General features: G+C 41.3%; 1 protein-coding gene across 2 annotated transcripts in view; it reads right to left on the reverse strand.

The window, feature by feature from the left end:
• Positions 1-17,870, reverse strand: part of CRADD (CASP2 and RIPK1 domain containing adaptor with death domain) — a 100,664-nt gene extending 82,794 nt beyond the window's left edge. The window contains exons 1-3 of one of the 2 annotated variants that reach the window (XM_067559817.1): positions 17,743-17,870; positions 16,881-16,990; positions 14,601-14,899 (exon numbers count right to left, since the gene is read on the reverse strand). In XM_067559817.1, coding sequence (XP_067415918.1) covers positions 14,601-14,898 — 298 coding nt within the window. In that variant the 5' untranslated portion in view covers position 14,899; positions 16,881-16,990; positions 17,743-17,870. Of the gene's footprint in view, positions 1-14,600; positions 14,900-16,880; positions 16,991-17,687 lie in introns of both variants that reach the window. The other variant, XM_067559816.1, reaches the window with a different exon arrangement.
• Positions 17,871-19,029: the final 1,159 nt, after the last annotated feature.

Below are 19,029 nucleotides of genomic sequence, written 5' to 3' on the forward strand. Positions count from 1 at the left end.
TACGTTTCAAGGCTTCATAATAAAACTTGACAAATAAATAGGTTTTGTAGGTTGAAGGAACTATTACAAAGTTCTTGCAAACTCACATGCAATGCAAAGCTTGCCAGTTTCATTTTAAGTTTTGTTTTAGCCATATAGAATTAAAAAAAACAAACCTGGAATTTAACTCCTTACACACTGAGATGATGGGTGCTAATACATGAAACTTAAAGTAGATAAAGTGACATTTAGAAGATGCAATAGAGGTGTATTGAATAAATTATTTGATTCACTAGCTTTCTTTTTTCCCCCCTTTGCCTAGCACCTAGCGCCAAGGACTCATAGGCACAATGACAATACAAATAATAATAATAAATGATAATGCCAAAAAAGAGGAAAAACATGAGTCGACCCAAAAACAATTTTCTTCAGCAAATAGGAAGTTTTTTAAAATTTCACTCCACTACCTGGAGGGGGGAGGGGCGCGCGCCAGGGAAGGTGCATTTTACTTGATGAACCTGGTAATTTAGGCAGCAATAAAGTAGTTAAGCACTGTGATGAAGCTTTGGAGCTATAACTCACTTCACTGTTCATTATGTTTTCTCTTGTAATTTCAGCTCCTTCACATCACATTTTCAGTCCCACAACCTTCCTAAGATGCTGCTGTCTCCTCTGGTTGAAGTGTGGGGCCTATTTTTATTATTTACGGCAAGGGAGTTAGTCAAGTGCTTAAAAACAAGCATATACTGAAATACTTCGCTGGACTGGGGCCAGCATGATCAGAGCCTTCAACTATGAAGTTCATAAAGAATACTCACTTTATAAAAATATAAATCCATTCTTTCCAATACGTGGCTTCCCATAGTTTAAAAAAAAAAAAAAAAAAAAAACCCTGAATTTTTCTAGTTACGTTTTTATACACCCGAGCAGATCGCTCCCAAAAAACAAGAGACCTAATTAAAAGAGTTACTGAGCACACAATCCTCTTGAGATAAAAAAAAAAGAAGCGTCCTTTAGAATTCTGCTTTCACAGATGTGTCTCTTAGCATGTACAACCAAACTGACTTAACAGTCACTGCCAATTGCATTCTGATTCCTAATAAAACATTTTTAGATGTTAAATTATGGTTCAAGAAAAAAAACAGCAAGTCTGAATTATTTCTTGTTTAAACAAGTTCACAGAACAAGAGATTTGTAGCTATATATAAAAATATACCCAAAGATTACCTTATTAGTTGTAGTAATACTGGTTTTTAAAACATTGACAAAGTATATACAGTCACTGTGTCTTTAGAAGTACAGCCTAGATTTCTTTAGGATGTCTAAATAATAGGATGCTGACTCTAAAATATACTTTATTTTATACTATTTAAAATACTACTTAATCTTACAGTTGTTCAAAAAGTCTCCTTCAAAATGAGTTTTCACCAAAACAGAAAAAAAATTGGCAAAGCAATTTGCAATCGTGTGTTTCGGTTTGGCTACCAGCTCAATTTCGTATGTATTCACAGTGCTTTGCATCATCTACGTGCTAGACAAACATTAACTGATTAATCAAAACCTCAATAAATCTTCCTGTTAGGTATGTTTGTAAAATAAGGATAATACTAAGGAAGACATGAGGTTTGTGTCTCAATTTCTACACAGCAAAGAAAAACCTGCAGCTGGCCCATGCTCACAGGACTCCTGGCTGCAGGGCTGTTTCACTGCTGTGTAGACTTATGGACACAGGCTGAAGCCCCAGCTCTGCGATCCTCCCACCTCACAGGTCCTAGACCCTGGGCTCCAGCCCAAGCCCAGAAGTCTACACAGCAATGAAACAGCCCTGCAGCCTGGGCCCCGTAAGCCTGAGTTGACTGGCATGGGCCAGTTGCGGGTGTCTAGCTGCTGTGTAGACATATCCCAGTGCTACTTAGGTACCTAAATAAGCCCCATTTTTAGGCTCCACTGTGATCCACAAAACTCCTGCTCAGCTGCCATCTAACCCCATAGGTGCCTAAGGTCGCTCAGCACCTACATTTTTGAAGTACAAGTTCCCTAGGTTTCTGCATCTGACTACGAGCACTGCTGCCTCTCTTTAGGAGTCCAGGCATCTATCTCCTGCCTAACCCCCCCCAATTCTGATATTTCCTGCCTAACCCCCTGATTCACAGCTGGGGAAAGATATTCAATTACTAAATCATGTGTAAGGCACAGTCTGGTAGGCATGCTCACACAGGATGTGGGAGACCTCCCAGTTTAAGTCCCCTCTCAGCCCAAGGAGAAGAAATTTAAACAGTGATCTGCCACCTTTCCAGTGACTGCTCAAACCACTGAGCTCAGGGCTGCTGCTCCCTCCGGGGCGCTGCTGCTCCGCTCCAGCCAGCATGGAACTCAGGGGGTCTGCACCTGGCACGGAGCTCAGGGGGCTAAATGACCTCAATATTACTGAAACCTCAGACCCTCTGTGATATTTGGCACCCCCCCCCAAGGACCCCAGGTTGGGAACCATTGGAATAGTCTGATGCGGTGCTTCATCAGTCTCTTCTGTTGAAGTTGTTCCATTTTAACTGAATAATAAAATAATTAAGTATTATTTGGGCCAGAGAAAAAGTTAGAATGACTCTATAGCCTAGGGTTAGGGCAGTCATCTGAGAGGTGGCACAGCCCTGTTTAAATCCTCTCTCAGCAGGTGGAGGGAGGAACTGAACTGGGGGCCTTCCACATCCCAGGTGAGTACCCCAAATACTGGACTAAAGGTTAAAAGCAGGTTTGGCAGAATTTGATTTTTTTTTTTTAAATTTTCATGGATAATATCAATATTTAGGCTGCTTTTATTTTTGTCACTTTAAATTTTCATAGTTGCAGTAAATTATGGGGGGATCAGACAATAGTTATTTAATGACAGCAGACGCTGAGATTCAAAAAGTTAAAGCTTTTATAACTGTTAAAACACAAATTGTCAACATCACATATCAAAACATACCAAGTAAATCTCCTTAAATCAAATTCTTATACATTCTCAAGCAGCATTTTTTTTCTTGTTTTGTCTATCTGTAAATTTGGATTAATATTGTAATATTTTTTCATGGGTTGGTGTGTGCATTGTGAAATAGACATTTACCGACATTTAGTGATAATCTAATCCTTCCACGCTGAATTGTATAGCTTGCTGTAAATGTAACCGCACAGTTATAGGGTCAGTGCTAGTGGATCTAAATGTAAGATCAGGGTCTTTTTATTAGGAAAACTAATTACGAGCTCCCCCTAACAACATAAAACATTGTTTTTAAAAACTTAGCTTGCTTTTAAAACTAAAATGCCCCAAAGGTGAACCTTTCCAATCGTTATGAGCATGTGAAATAAGGAGATTAAATAAAAAGAGGTTTGCAACCTTAACTATAACCATCACTACTAGAGAATAAGAAAGGGGCAATAATCCCATGCAGGATGTGGCAGAAATGGAATACACAGCTGTGTGATTTGTTTCATTTAAAACAGTAGAGTAAATGTAAATAACATGTCCTGCCCCTTTAAATAGCCAACTTAAAACAACAGTTTCTCATCAACCATAGCAAATAAATGTATATGTAGAAGCTTTCTTCAAACAGCAAGTAAGGAAAATACTGTGGTTCTCCTCTCAGCTCCACCCCTCTTTTTCCTGCAGCTGTTTCCCTGGGGAGTTATATGTTGTTACTTAGAGAATCAGCTGCCTGCTATTGATGAGGCTTGCTTGCTACTAGAGCTGGTTAGAAAAGTGCAGAGCTGACTGGCTGCTTGGTTAATTCATCCCATACCTGCCATAGCCTATGTCCCTTCACCCCCTCATATCAAATGTGGCATAACATATAGCTGTGGATATGGAGGAAGAGATAAGAACTTGACTGTTCATTAAATATCTCAACACACTCTAAATTACAAAAGAAGAGTGAGATTTCCAAAAGCACTCAGTGTTGGCCTAACTATGCCCCTGCTGAAGTCAATGGGAGTTTTACCACTGACCTTAATGGGAGCAGATTTAGGCCAACTCTGAGCAACCTGAAAATCCCACTTGAGGTGGTTAAATGCAGAGATTAAAGAACATTCAGAATAGGAGGTGCATTAATGGCATTTTATTCCCGTCAGCCCCATTGTTTTACCACTGATTCCTTAAAAAAAAATTCAAAACAAAATCAAACCAGCTGCTCTCCTAAAAGGCAAATATGAAGGAACACTGAAAAGCAGCTTATCTTCTGCTCTCAATGTTACGAATTAAGAGTCCTTTGCAAAGTACACGTATAACTGCTTGGCGATGTGTCAGCACGAGTGGATAGAAATTTATTTACAGACAAAGAAGAATCAGAAAGAAAATTCAAAGAAAAGAAAAAACCAACAATCCATCAGAACAATGACTCATAGAAGCAACAAGATAGGTATTCTGTTTACATAGTCACTGCCAAATAGATAATGATTGGTTTAAAAAGCCTTGCATATAAACCATTGAGACTACTAACAGGATAAACTGCAATCAAATCCTGGGGCGACTGAGGTATCTGTTCTGATTCTTGATTGCAGATATATAACCAAATGAATTAAAAATAAATAGACAAGAACCAGAAAGAGTAGTAACAGAGGTGGGTTGCACATGAGAGCACGCTGCACTGCAGGATTGGGGCCCAGGTCTGTAATGACCAACAGTTACTACACTGTCTTACGGGGGCTTGGTGACCTGTGTCAAATGAGTTCTGGCCTCAGTCCACTTCTCAGAGGCAAGTGTCACATCATTGTTGGCAGCTTCAGCAGAGAGGGCAAATATTGAATGGGTATGGAGACTACACTATGAAAACCCTTAGAGATGGTCTTTCCACATGCAGGGTCAAGATGGCACGTTGACATGACGGTGTGAGGTAGCCTGGGCTGTCCTGGCCCTAGTGAAGTCAATAGGACTTTGGTCACTGACTTCAATGGAGCCAGGATTTCATCCCAGGACATGCAACACTTTTCATCTGCCTTAAGGGCTTGGACTCAATATCTGTTGAAGGAGTTGGGAGTCTTTTCATTGGCTTCAGTAGGCTTTGGAATACCCCTGAATTTTCATACACACAAGATGAATTTGCTTTGAAAAAAACTGACGAACATTCACAACATTTCATAGTTTTCAAGCTGAACGTATTTCTTCATTCCTTAAAAAGACAACAGATGTTCTCTCAGCAGTGGGAATACAAACAAAGATGAAAATCATTATCAGATGGCGCCCCACAGCAATTCAGAAGGAGCTGGAAACAAATAGGTGGCTTTTACAAAGGAAAATATTCAATACTTGGGAATACAAATTCCATGAAAGAAATTCCAGAAAGTCATGGGCATGGAGTTGTCTGGGTCACACTGACCTGTACGGGGCAGATATTAATATCAAAGGTGTGGCAGTGTGTGAGCCTAAAACAAAATGACTTTTCCAAGCTGTTCAGGCTCAATTGCTTTCTTAATCAGTCTATAAGAGCAGGTGGTTAAACAGGATTTAATCTCTAGTTTAAAAAAAAATTAATTGTTGTCATTTGTCCAAATTGTTTTCAATGGCTGGTCTTTAACAGGGTCTGGAAAACAAGTGCAACAAAGAAGCTGGCAACAGTAAACAATGGATTCCCAGGTTCATAAAGACCTATATTTGTTTGAAATAAAACAAGATTCTGGCATGAGTTTTTCACCTTATGTCCAACAGCTTTGGTGAAAACTAAGAAGGAAAAAGGACACAAAAGACAGTATTATGAAAACACAGTCTGATGGAAAATTACAGGTAATACAATCTGCAAGCTATTTAGAAATGGATATACCTGATAAGGAGGGGGAAAAGCACTGTGCAATAGTTTGGGTGGAGAGTATTGGTACTTAAATTTAACAGAAGCAAACTTTTTGTGTTGTTGCAATAGCACTGCCTCCGTACAGATATGCATAGCAACATGTTTTGGGAGGCAGAAAGCTGGTACCAAGACAGCTTGTGTTTACAGGCAAGGCTACCACATTCATTAGCCAAAAATATTTCCTATTTTCTACATCAATTAAACTCTGGATTGAAGTGTTAGGTCCTTATCCGACTCCCATTGACTACAATGGCACTCTGTAAATGCCCTCCTTCTCATCCTGAAAGAGAACCCTCCAGGGCAAAGTCAAAGTATGACGATAGAACAGGTCCGGGAAGCTTGCATTGTTGTTGCCCAAGCTATATAAATAAAGGCCTTCAGTCTCCAGGGGAGTCAAACTGGACCCTTCTTCATCACTAAATTTACTTCATTACAAACAATCCATCATTCCCCCCTCCCATCCCCAACTATCATTTGTATGTGTTTCTCAGTGGTTGACCAAGTATGGTTACATCTTCACTCTTTAAGCTCTTATAGGTGCTGTTAATGCTCTAGGCTTCTCAAAGTGAGAAGCAAATACAAAACACAGCTGGTTATTAAAACTACGTAAAACATAAGCTACAAAACAAATATTCCTTTAGCTACAAAAAAAGGTCATAAATTTGTACTCTCATATTAAATTGAAACATGATTCACATGGAACATCCTGCAGCACTAAGAAAGTCAATCACCTGTCCATGTCATGACAAATGTTTATGGAGTGCATGCACAAATTGTAATGTCAGACTTCCCAGATTTCACTGCAGTCAGAATCAGAGAGAAAGCCTGAATGTCATATCTGACTTTCGGGGGTGGGGTGGGGGAGAAATGTGGAGAAGAGGTAGGGAAGTGCTCTCACAAGAGTACACTTGATCCCCTCACTAGAGGGGCAGGGCATTTCCTACAGCCCTCAGGCACTACTGTCTAGCACTAAGCAAAGTGCTCCTTGATCTGCCAAAGCCCACCACCTTCCTCAAATATCTGGGAGGAAACAGAAACAAACATCCCTGCTGCCACCTGACCATGCAATTAAGAGGAGAGGCAGGGGAGAAAGAAGAGAGAGCAAATACACACACTAGTGTCCCCACCACTTTACTGACTGTCAGAGAGAGAAGGAAACTGCCTATGATCTCAAGATGGGCAATGAAGAGAAAGACCAACCCTGTTTTCTGACTACACTGTGGGTGGGCCAAAGCAGGGCAGCAACAATAACCCACAGAAGGTAAGGAGAGAAGACAAACCTGACAAAGCCAAAATGTGACTGGTCCTGAACTGGAATTCTCCCAAACTGTGTGACCCAAGCACAGCTCTGATGGGGAGAATGAACTTTAAGTAGAGCTGGGTAAGCTCTTTATCAGCAACAAATTTGTTTTTTGAAAATGTATATGCTTTATTCAAAACTCTAAGCACATACAAAGACACATTCTACACAGGACAAAACTGCAATTCAAAAGAAAAACATACATCCAAATAGACAAGACCCAAACACAATTTGCTGATCATACACCTCAACAAACTGACCATGCATTAGAAAATACCTCTCGCTTATCAGTGGCAAAAAGCACAATGCCCTGTCAGGTTGATTCTATCTGACTTCATCCCCAAAATGAACTAACATAAGCCAATAAAGCAGGTTAGCAATTGCTGCTCCACTATTCCAACAGCCACATTTATACCTCAGACTTCTCTCTTTTTTGAAATGCTGTGTTTTTCCAGGAAAAAAACAAAATCCAAACTAAAGAGGTGGATTAAAAGAGATTTTAGAAATGTATACTTTTACACAAACATCTAGAATATAGAAAAAAATTAATAAGGAGAAGAAATTCCTGAACAGAAACCAGAATACAAAAACATTTCATCAAACAAACAAATCCCCTCCCTAACATGCATTTTCCAGTCTATATAAACACACATCGGGTAATGGATTGCTGTTCTTAGAAAGAATTACATTTTGCTGCCAACAGCTGCAGCCTTTCATAAGAATCATAAACATTATATAGAAGATTTACACTTCTGACAAAGCCATAACATTGTCCACAGTAGAAAAAAAGAACCTTTTCTTACAAAATAGCCCTGCTAGATTGTCATTAATACTTAGCACGATAGTGGTTTTTATAATCCAAAGGGGGAAATTCACTCCTTGAGTGTTTAAATGATGTATAAACCCTGTGCTGGTGTTCCGCACAGGATGAATTACTTCCCACTGGCTACTTTACAAACAAGAAATGCACACCACCAACTTAGCAAATTACACGTACCTTACTCCAACTACATGACTCTCAATCTCTGCATGATCTACAATCATGCCTTCCCATTTAAAAAAGTGTTTCTTTGTCCCGTTTCCATGTGATATATTCACAAAAAACAGAGGCACCCAACCACACAGGGAAACTGACTATATACAAAGTGCTTCAAATGCCCAAAGTAAACAGACAGAGTGGGCTAAGTAGAGAAGGCTATACTGTTCCTCTCATCTCTTTCAGTTCTAGCAATCTTATACTCCCAATCCCAATCATGCATACAGTGGGGATTCCCCCCACTTCCCCTCATGCAGCTGTAGGATTGGGACCTTTCACTGTTTCTTCTAACATTAGTAGGTAGAATATTTCCAAGCAGAATTGTAGTTTTTTAAAATCAGTGACTCCTTTATGCTATTAAAACTCAGGGGTATTGCAAATATTTTTGCATTTATTTACCAATGACCAAACTGAGACATATAAGGCCAAATTCTGTGTGGCTACGCCAATAATACCACAGTGAGTTATAGGAGTCATGAGTCACTACATAATTTGGCTCAGAGTGATTTGCCCAATGCTACACGATGAGTCAGTGGCAGAGACTCTTGTATAAAACTCAAACTCCTGGTTTCCATTCCATAGCTGCTCAGTCCACTAGACTAGAGCATAGTTATAAGGCTTCTGGAAAACCTCACTACAATGTTATAGTATTTATGTTGTTCTTTTAAAATTCCTGTGAAAGTTATCTCTTTACTTAGAAAGGGGAAAAATAAGAAAACAACTTCACAGCAATTGAAGCGGCACTTTTTTAATGACCATGAAACCACCAGAATGCATTTCCTGAGTCAAAGATAAAATGAGGTTGATTTAGTGAAACAAAAATGTTGAATGATTCAGAGTTCTGCTTAGGAAGACATTTAACAAGGTTCACTTTTTTCCCTTCTTTGGATGCTGGAAGAATGGTACACTGAATTTAGCAATCTTAAATATGATCAGCAACAAATCTTGATCAGCTGTGAAATTCAACCTGCCTTCAAGGAACAAATTATTAGTTGCCAACAGGCTCCAACTAGATCTGCACAGACTGGAGTGATGTGGCTTGGTCCAACCAAATCCAGGTAAATCCTGACTTCAGTGGGACTACTTCCATAAGTCAATTTCTCTCATATAAATAAGGGTTTAGTCCATAAATGAATTTCAACACACAAATTATCAGTGTGTAAAAAAATGTTAACACATACTGCAGATTCTTTTCATTCTAGATGGATTCTCTCAAACAAATTAGCAACGATTCATAGCTGATAATGCTCCCACAGAAGTCAATGAGAGACTTTCTATTGACTTTGAAAGGAGTTGGCTAAGGATCTTGTCTACTATGGCCTTGATGCAGAAGAGCACTTAAATTCGTACTTTAACTTGAAGGAGGAGGCGTCCTATTGACTGCAATGGAGCTATTCACATGCTTAAAGTTAAGCACATGCCTAAACACCCTGTTGAATCACAGTTTAATTCAGGAGTTCTCAAACTGGGGGTTGGGACCCCTCAAGGGGAAGCGAGGTTATTACAAGGGGGAGGTGGGGCGGGGGGCGTGGCAGGGAGGGAGGGCATGAGCTCTCAGCCCCCACACATGATCGGGCTGCTGCGGCTGTAAGCCCTGTGTAAGGCTGACAGCCAGAGCCCTTCAGAGCTGGGTGGCCAGAGAGCAGCGGCTGCTGGCCAGGTGCTCTGAAGGCAGCACTACCCCCAGCAGCAGTGCAGAAGTGAGGGTGGCGTGGCATGACATGAGGGAGGATGGCATAGCATGCAGGGTCATCGCTTTTGGGGGGGGGGGGGAAGGGGGGCGGAGGGGAGCAGTCACAGTCTGAAATATTTTCAAAGGGGCTCCCAGCAAAAAAAAAGTTTGAGAACGCCTGGCCTAACTGAACTGATTCAGTCTGTCAGTTTAAAGTATTTTCTTTTTTCTATACTTCAAAATTATTACAACTGAAGTTTCAAAGAATGAAAATAATTAAGACAACATTACACATGCTGTTTCATCAGAACATTCAAGGTCTTAGTATAACAAAGCAATGCCCAACAATGTGAATTGCTGTACCACAAACACTTAAGTAGAATATATTAAGAACTTCAGACAACCATAGATCACAGAGCTCTGCAGAGCATTTTGCTATTGCTGGTGTTTTTCCCTCAACATTTTTACATTTCACTAAATCTTCTATCTTTGTCCCCCCCAATCTCCATAGGATCTGTGCGCCTCCCAAACATTAGCGAATACCCTGAGAGGAGGGAACTGCTGTTATCTCCATTTTACAGAAGGTTTAACAGCGGCACAGAGAAATCAAGTGATTTAGCAGGACTATGCAGAAAGTACTGTATGTGGCATAGTCTTGGAGTAGGAATCCCATCTCCCAAGTGCCAGTCCAGTGCCTTGGCCACAAAACTAATCTCTTCCATGACTAAGAATCATGCAGGAAAATACTCAATTGTTCTATTATTACCTTTGTCTTTACTACCTAACAATAAAAGAATGCATGTTTCAGGCCAGAAAGGGTAAACTAGGAAGCTGGCAAATAAAAACATATAATTTCTTTTAAAAATTCTTATAACAGATTTAAGGCAACATGTTATTAGCTATAATATATGCTGCATGTCTAAAGCAACTTTCAGCTTATGATTTCAAAGTGCATTAAAAATACCAACAAACTAAACCTCACACCAATGTAAGATATTATCCCCATTTTACAGACAGGGAAAGCAAGGCAGAGAAATATAGGTGCTGATCCAGCAAAGCACTTAAGCACATGCTTAACATTAAGTTGGGGAAAACTATTCCTGTGCCTAAAGTTAAACATGTGCTTACAGGCTTTGTTGGACTTGAGTCTATGGACACAAGATACATCAGTGGCAGCACTAACCAGCCTGATCATCCACACATCTGTAAACAGTAAACGACTCTTTGACCCATTCATGCTGGATTTTTAACCATGTCCACAGTCAGTTTAAGTAGGGTCCCTGTGTTCCAAGTTTTAACATGCTTTGGCCAACCACCATTGTGGATAATTTCATACTATTTTAAACCCACATTTAAAAATTTTACTTCAAGAGTTCCACATTGGCCAGCCCAACCATGTTAGAAATCATTTTAGCAGGAACTGTGTTTAAACTCCTTAAAAATCCGTTCTACATGAGGCTAAAGTTTATAATTCTAAACAGTACAAGTATTTAAATGTATATACTGTCATATAATTTAAATAGGATAATTCTATTCTTCATTATTCTTAATATCCACTTAATGAGCTTGGAAAATACTTTTTTCCTTAACAATTCTCTCTTTTCCATTTGGCAAACATAGGGGTTTTTTCCTCCTTATGCTTTTAGGTGGAACAGAAATTAATGTTTGTTGTTTAAAAACACAGAACAAGGCCTTTCATGCCAAACTATCTTTGTTTGCATACAAGCAGCACTACTGGTGATGTCACCATAGTTAGCAACATATTTAGGGGTCTCTGCCACTTATTAAGGTATCTTATTAAGGCTCTTTTCTCTGACTCCTGCAGTACAAGCTCAGATATTAGACATGATTATTTGCTTGCTATCTGATTTTCACATTCTGTGTTGCTACAATAAAAATAAAAGGTACGCTAATCTAGACTGGAGCCCTTTTCTAGATTACACACAAAGTTTGGCAACAGGATTATCAAGTAGAGCCAACCACTTGAAACCAAATTATTTAATGTGCATAGATAGTAAATAATTTGTGACCAATGTACTTTGTCAGAACAAACAATCCAAAAAAAGAATAAAAATCTTCAACGGTCCTTCTAATATCAAACTGCAAGAAGCAGCTGAACATATTTGATGGCTCAAGGCATTTAACTGTAAAGATTATTCAGATGATAAACTAACAAGTAACAAATGTACATGCCACTAATCTACAGCAAACAAAGAATATTACCATGATGGGTCAGATGTATTTTTCAATGAGCTATTTTTCAACATTGCTTAATACTGCAGGTATCCTCTGTGCTTATGCCTCATGCAGCTCATGCCCACCTATAATATATGGTTTTTATTCTCAATAAAATGGTGAAAGTTATCAAGCCATTGCTGCAGCCAGAGAGGAAGCATAAAACGGTGTCTACATAGGTCCAACAAAACATATTTGATGGAATATGATAAGAGAAGGTTAAATTTGCAGTTTAGGACTCAAAAAATAAAATCAGGAGATACCAAACGTAAAGTTGTACATTCACACTAAAATCTACTTCCTAGTAAGTATGCATTACACAGAGTCTGAGTCTTATATCACTTACACAGGTGGAAATCAGGGCTAATGTCACTGAACCAATGCACTTTCACCAGTGTGAAAATCTGTAATCACATAATGTTTTTCAACCACCACCCTATATTATTCCTTCCCCTCACTCCCCCCTCCCAAAACTACACATTTGTAGTCCCTTGTACTTTCCCTCTTACCTCATTTCCAAACTTTGGCTTCGTTCTCCTGAAACTTTTCAATTGCACCCCTTCCCTCCTTCAAACCCACTGTGCTAGAAGGGCACCATGAGAGAAACTCGCCCAGCCACTGTTCTGCACCCTGCCCCCACCCACCAAGTTAGCCCTTCACCTCCTCCCAGGGGAGTAAACGCCACACTTTTGAGAAACGCTGCCTTACACGACGTAAAAGGAATGTGTCAAGGTACAAAATGTACCCAACTTCTATTACCTTTGGATCAAGCCTATGTTGAAGGTGCACAGCAAACAAGGACAATATTTTTTGCTTTGCCTCCGATTACTCCACTTTGTAAAATGAGCAGCGAATGTGAAGCTTCACTGAATACCTTCACTAAATACCCACCACTGGGCAGCTAAATCAGCTGGGTACACACCTGTTGCATAACCTTCCTTAGCTACACACCTTCACAAGTTTAGAGACAAAATCTTGTACAAAAACTTATATGCATAGAACATTTTTTCCCCAATGAATCATAACACTGTCAAATCAAGGCCAGTTTCCCTCTGAATGCTCAAAAGCAGTGCTCTGAAGTGAGGACTAATTCCCTGCTAAACTTTACACCGCAGCCATTTTGGCTGTTCAGTCTTTTTACGATGAGGAAAGTGAATGTATTCATTCTCCTTGTGCTTAAAATATAATTGAACAATTTCATACAAACATTTAATAAAACCACTTTCAAGCAAAGATGAAGCCTAGAAAATTTCAGTCTGGAAGTTGAAGGTTTTGGAAATATAAGTGTCAGAACATCAAGGATTAGAATACAAATTTGTCCAGTTTTAAGGACATCCCTCAGCTCCTTTTCCTGCTGTAATTGAGCAATGGACAGGAAGTTTGGGGGGCGCGAAGGAGGGACATGTCCTAGCTATTTAAGATGGAAGGCCTGAGTCCCATTTATACTAAGACCTATTTTACACAGCTTTGGGAGTGTAAAGGGTCTTTCAAGTTGGCATAAACTTACATTTACACTCACTTTACACGCCCTTACACTATCAATGTAAATGAGAATCAGACCCCCCAAAAATATCACATTTTGAAGCATCCCTTAACACTCACTCTATGTCTTCACTGATGGCAGCGAATTCGCCACTGTCAGATCAATTTCTCTAGATCAACTGAGCGGTCAGTGAAGACCTGCTCAGTCGATCCAGAAATCGACATATTAAGACCACCTTCACAAGTGGCATAGCGCTGTGTCGACGGAAACCACAGTGCAGTAAAGACGGCATGCAGAAGAGAAGCAGAGAAGTCGACGGGAATTACGCAAGTTTTTTGCGTAGCTTGCCTAACTCTGGTCGACTGCCGCCGAATCTCGGAGGTAAGTGAAGACAAGCCCTAACTTACATTTGGTCTCACTGAGACCTGCTGCATTCTTAGTTGCTCTTGTGTCACACTATCTTATTTTTGTGTGTCAATAGAGACCTTTGGCATCTATTTGTGATGCCACCAGTAGTTTATCAAGCAACAAAAGTTTTTAACAAACATCTATCCATTAGAACAAAACAACAGAATAAAACCCCTATAAAAAAAACTTACACATAACTACATAAAACACACATTTATATATAAAACAGAGTGGACTCTTGTATGCTTGGCTGACGAGATGGTTTCTAGATCTGTTCTTCAGCTAGTTAACACCATTCCTTAGCTTACAGCACAATCCTTTTGTGGCCTGGAGGTCTAGTGTCTCTTTCTCTGCCTGGATTCTCCAGATTCCGCTCCTCCTGCACCAAGCCTGTATCATTTTCCCCTTTGCTGGGCTATGTACCAGCACCTAGGAACCCAGCTTCACCTCTGCTCATCCCACAAGATCTGCATTACCTTCTCTCACTTGGTTGTTTCAAGAACTACGGTCTCTGACCTACCATTGGTACCATGCATCACCTCTACCAGGCACAGCCTCTCTCATCCCAAACTATGGAATTATTGGCAGTATCAACATAGTCAGGACAGTGCAGCTACTTGATTGCTAACATGAAAGCAAACATCAAAACCACAGTGATAATTCTAGCTTACCTACAGGATCTTCTGGCATCATTTCCTTACGCGTTCTCTCCAATTTCTCTCTCACCCATGGAAACTCCTGTAAGGAATCCAAGAATGTCTCAAAGGCCTTGGGTCCTCTGGTAGGAAGGATATCAAGAAGCATCATGGTTTTTCTGTGATTCGTGGCTTGGGACTTTATTTCTTGAAGATGGTTTTCTGTTAGAATGCCTTCCTGGTAAAGATAGTGAATGATGAGGCCCTCCACCAGCACCGCGGAGCAGAGCTCCAGCCGCAGGGAACGCAGAACCTGCTTGTCTCTGGCATCCATCCTGGCACAAGGCATGGGAGAGATGAAGCAGGACACATAAGATATTAATACTCTCCAGTTTTTAACATCAAAGAAAGCTATTGTATTGTTCAAAGTGTTTAAAAAGAAAACCAAACTAAGATCAGCCAAAGTGGGAACCATATATCGCTGCTCAGCCATCTTCTTTTCTAGTGGGATTTCATTTTCAGTACAGCCTCAGCAGGCAGTTGATTTCTTGCCTCTCAAATTGCACATGAAGCCATGAATTTGGGACCTGATCCGTCATTTGCTGACGTCAATGTGTGTTTGACATAGACTTAAATGGGAGCAGAACTGAAGCATTAAGAATACAATCCTGTAAGATCCTTGGCACTGGGGTGTAGTAAGAGTAACTTGCAGGACTGCATTCTCAAGGTTAAAATAGAATGTTTCTCAATAAATCTTTTTTTATTTTTGCAGGAAGTGAAAAACTGGGAAGTAGGGCAAGACAGACTCGCTGTGAAGGGATTTTAAAGGAAAGACTCGGGCTCTTTTCAGTCTCTGAAATAGCTCATCTTGTATTAAAAATAATATAATTAGTTGTTTTTAATTAGTTGGATTTACACACAATACAAGACACCCATTAGAAACACTGCTGATGCCCCAGAAACACAAAAGATTTGAATGATTAACATTGTACTTCCCATATGAAAAACAGTTTTTGCATTGAGTTTACTGTTTCCTGAGAGAAGGAAAAGCAAGTGCTGCTCTCATTTCCTCTCCTCAACCTCAGTTGAACTCTTCTGGCCACACACCCATCTTTCCAGTATATAACATTTCACAACTCCCCTCCTCCATGGCTCCCTTCCAGAAAGTCAAGGCCACTCAGGCAGTTCCTAAGAGATTAGAGGAGCCAAGATTGCACTGATGAGCAGCCTTGATGTTTGCCAAGAGCTGCTGGGGGAGGGGGTGGAGTGAAGTGTGTACTTATCTTAGATATTTACAAAGGACCAACCACCCCTGTGGTATTGAAGTATCATTTAAAAACCACAGTGTCTTCCAGGGCTGTTCAGGCTGGGAAGAAAACTCCCAAGATCTAGATACTTGAGGTGAGGACAGGGCACCAAGCAACAGACCTGGAGACTTACCATGATACTGAGGTGAAATCAACCTGGGATGAGAGTTTAAAGATAGAGCTCAGCTAAAAGCAGAGACAAACTCTCCCCCTACCCCACCCACTTGTTTCCCCCTCCTGACTGTTGCAGTGAAAGCTCCCCCTATTGTTTCAATCTACTGTAACTGCTACCTGGAAGGGATGCAAGATGAAGCCAGAGGATTTTTTTTTTTTTTAAGGGAAAAAAAAATTGTAGGAGTGATGGTGGAGGAGAACGAGAGAGATGAAACACCAGATCCTCCCTATCACACCAAGCAAGAAGGCCAAAGTTACAGTAAAGCCAAAATGTTCCCAAATATTTCTAAATATTTGTGATTTTTTATTTTAGGACCAGACTTTAAGAACCATTCACAAACTCAGTTGCACTTGCATAGTCCTGACTTGCACATAGGTATCACCATAGACACAGGGGCAATCAGTGTTTGCATGTATACATTAATGTGGAAGCACACCAAAAAGTGAAAGTTGAAAATCTGGCTCTGAATAGCTTTCTAACACCCATTTATTTAACCTTTGAAATAAACACTCTGTTTTTTCCCCACATTTAATAGCTATTACATTAACTGGTTTCTCCCCCAGTCGATAATAATTTGGATTGGATCCCTATGACTCTTGGCAGGTTTCAGTAGGGAAGTTAGTGCCTAGTAGGCAGGCATGATATGAGCCATTAACTCCAAAAGGCCTCATTAACCTGTCAGGTGTGGATGGTGTTTCCCAGCTTTTTCAGTTGGAAAGTGCTCCACAAGCTAGACAGATTCACAATTCAGAAGTTATAAATAGATACTTCAGAAAACAGATGCATCTATTACAATAGAGAACAAATAGATTGGCTACTGCCATTCATACTTACTGATACTGCAGGTCTAGTATTTTCTGTAGTTTACCTAATCCAGCAAGTAGGATTTGGGATTCCCACCGCTCCCCATTAGTCCTCTAGCATAAAGTGATCATGTCATAGAGCTGTAGGGAGACATTTGGGTTTTCATGGCATCAATCTATGCTGCTACTGTCTCAGACACGGCGTGAATACACAGGACACCAGAATGCCACCTGAACTGTATAGCTTTCCTGCTGGAAGTGGGACTGTCCCGGGGCTCTGAGGACAGGGGGAGGGTGGCTGGTAATGTAACTCTAGTAACACGGGACTCCACCAACAAATTACACTGCTACACATCAGACTTTTTCACTCCGGTGTGTCTGTAAAACTGGCAGGGCAAAGCCCTTAGCTACGGCAGCTGGGTAAGAGTGAATCGAATCCCCTGCGGCGCGCAGGGCGCTGTAGCCTCCCGTGCTAACCCGACAGCCGGGTCAGCAGCACCAGAAACCAATCCCAGCAGCGCTGCGGCTGTCTCCACCCGCCTCAAAGCCACCCACCGCCGGATCACTGCCAAGGGAGCCGGTAGGAGCATCTGTCCGCAGCCCGGGAGCTGCTGCGGGGGTGGGGGGACGAGCTCGGCTACAGGAGGTGGGGGGGAGGGGGGAGTGTGCGCGCGCAGGCACGTGCCCGGATTGCTCTCCCACCGCCAGCCCGTGCGGCGTGGGACAGGCAGGGGGCAGCGATCACAAAACCCAGGCTGACGAGCCCGGCGGGGCGGGGCGGCGCGTGCACAGCCAGCCCAGCGCCCGGAACAGGCGGCGGGGAGCGAGGCGAGCCCACCTTCTGCCGGGCGGCCGGCCGGCCGTTACTTACAGCCGGAGAGCCGGGGACTTACACAGGCGGCCGCCCGGCGGCACCATCTTTGTTGAAGGCAAAACGGGCCGGGCCGGAAACGCCCCGCCCCCATCTTTCCTCACGGGGCGGAGCGCCGCGGGCGGCAGGGCAGCGCAGCGCCCGGGGCTGTGGAGGGCGAGTGGTTTCGCCCTAAGGCGCGCGGCAGCCGTCAGTGTTGAGAGCGGCGCCCTGGAACGTGCCGTGTCACGTGAGAACGTCGCACTCCCTGCCCGCCCCAGGCGTTTTCCTTGGTGCGCGGTGCTCTTGTAGCCTGGCAGCCCCAGGGCATCAGAGAGACCAGGGGGGTGGGTGGGTCCAAACATTAGAACATGTAACCTTAACTCGGCCCCATATTGCACATGCATTAAAATACAGTCATGTAGTTTTAATCTATAATATCTATTGAAGTATAATATCAAAAGTCCATTGGAAGGGAACAGTTCGGCTCAATGTTTAGATTTTGCAGAATCTTCATTACAAATGTTGCTATATTTTTTTGTTTAAAAAACAATTTCCACTGGAATAAACATCTTTCTACAGTGCTTACAGCTCAGATACTGCAGCACTGAAAACATACAAATTAAAAGGGCTATAAAGAAAGATGAAACTGACTCGATTTCTAAATTGAGTGAAATTCGAAAAAGTAAACAAAGAAGATGAAAAGTTAATTGGGTTTTTAAGATTCTTTGTCAGTTTTAAAAATATAAGGGGTCATTATTAGCAATACAGGCTCCAGTTGTGCAAGACTCACACACCTGCTTCACTTTACTCACTGTGAGTGGTCCCACTGACTATAATGAGGCTATTCAGCACATGAAGTTAAGCACATGTGTCTTTGCAGGATTGTCAGTGATCCTGCAATTGCATGTGCACAGCTCAGCCCCCTTCTGTATTGTAGGATTGAATCCACAGGCAAGACAAAAAGTTTCCTCATAACATGTGACTTTTAACTCAGACTGCCCCCTTTTAAACTGAGATAGAGCTAAGGCTCTCTATTCAATTGTTGGTTCGGTATTACTAAATTTACAAAGTGATTATAATGAGAATCCATTTTTCACTTTGGGGTGTTCAGTTTTTTCATAAGCAATGTTCTTTCACAACTGTTTTTGTGGGTGAAGAATAATTTAGCAACCTTGTCTTAAAATAAAACAAAAAAAACCTAACCACCACAAATGCTGGGAATTTCCTTATTTAAAAAAAAGTTTTATTGAATGCTTATTGTTTCCCAAGCAATGGGAGGAGGAGTTGTGGCACTGAAATAGTTATGCACACTGGAAAGTGGGAAGAT

This window comes from Emydura macquarii, unplaced genomic scaffold (assembly GCF_026122565.2).
Source record: "Emydura macquarii macquarii isolate MOO-44397 ecotype Brisbane River unplaced genomic scaffold, CSIRO-AGI_Emac_v2 contig_2205, whole genome shotgun sequence".
In the NCBI taxonomy this organism is placed as follows: Eukaryota; Metazoa; Chordata; order Testudines; family Chelidae; genus Emydura; species Emydura macquarii.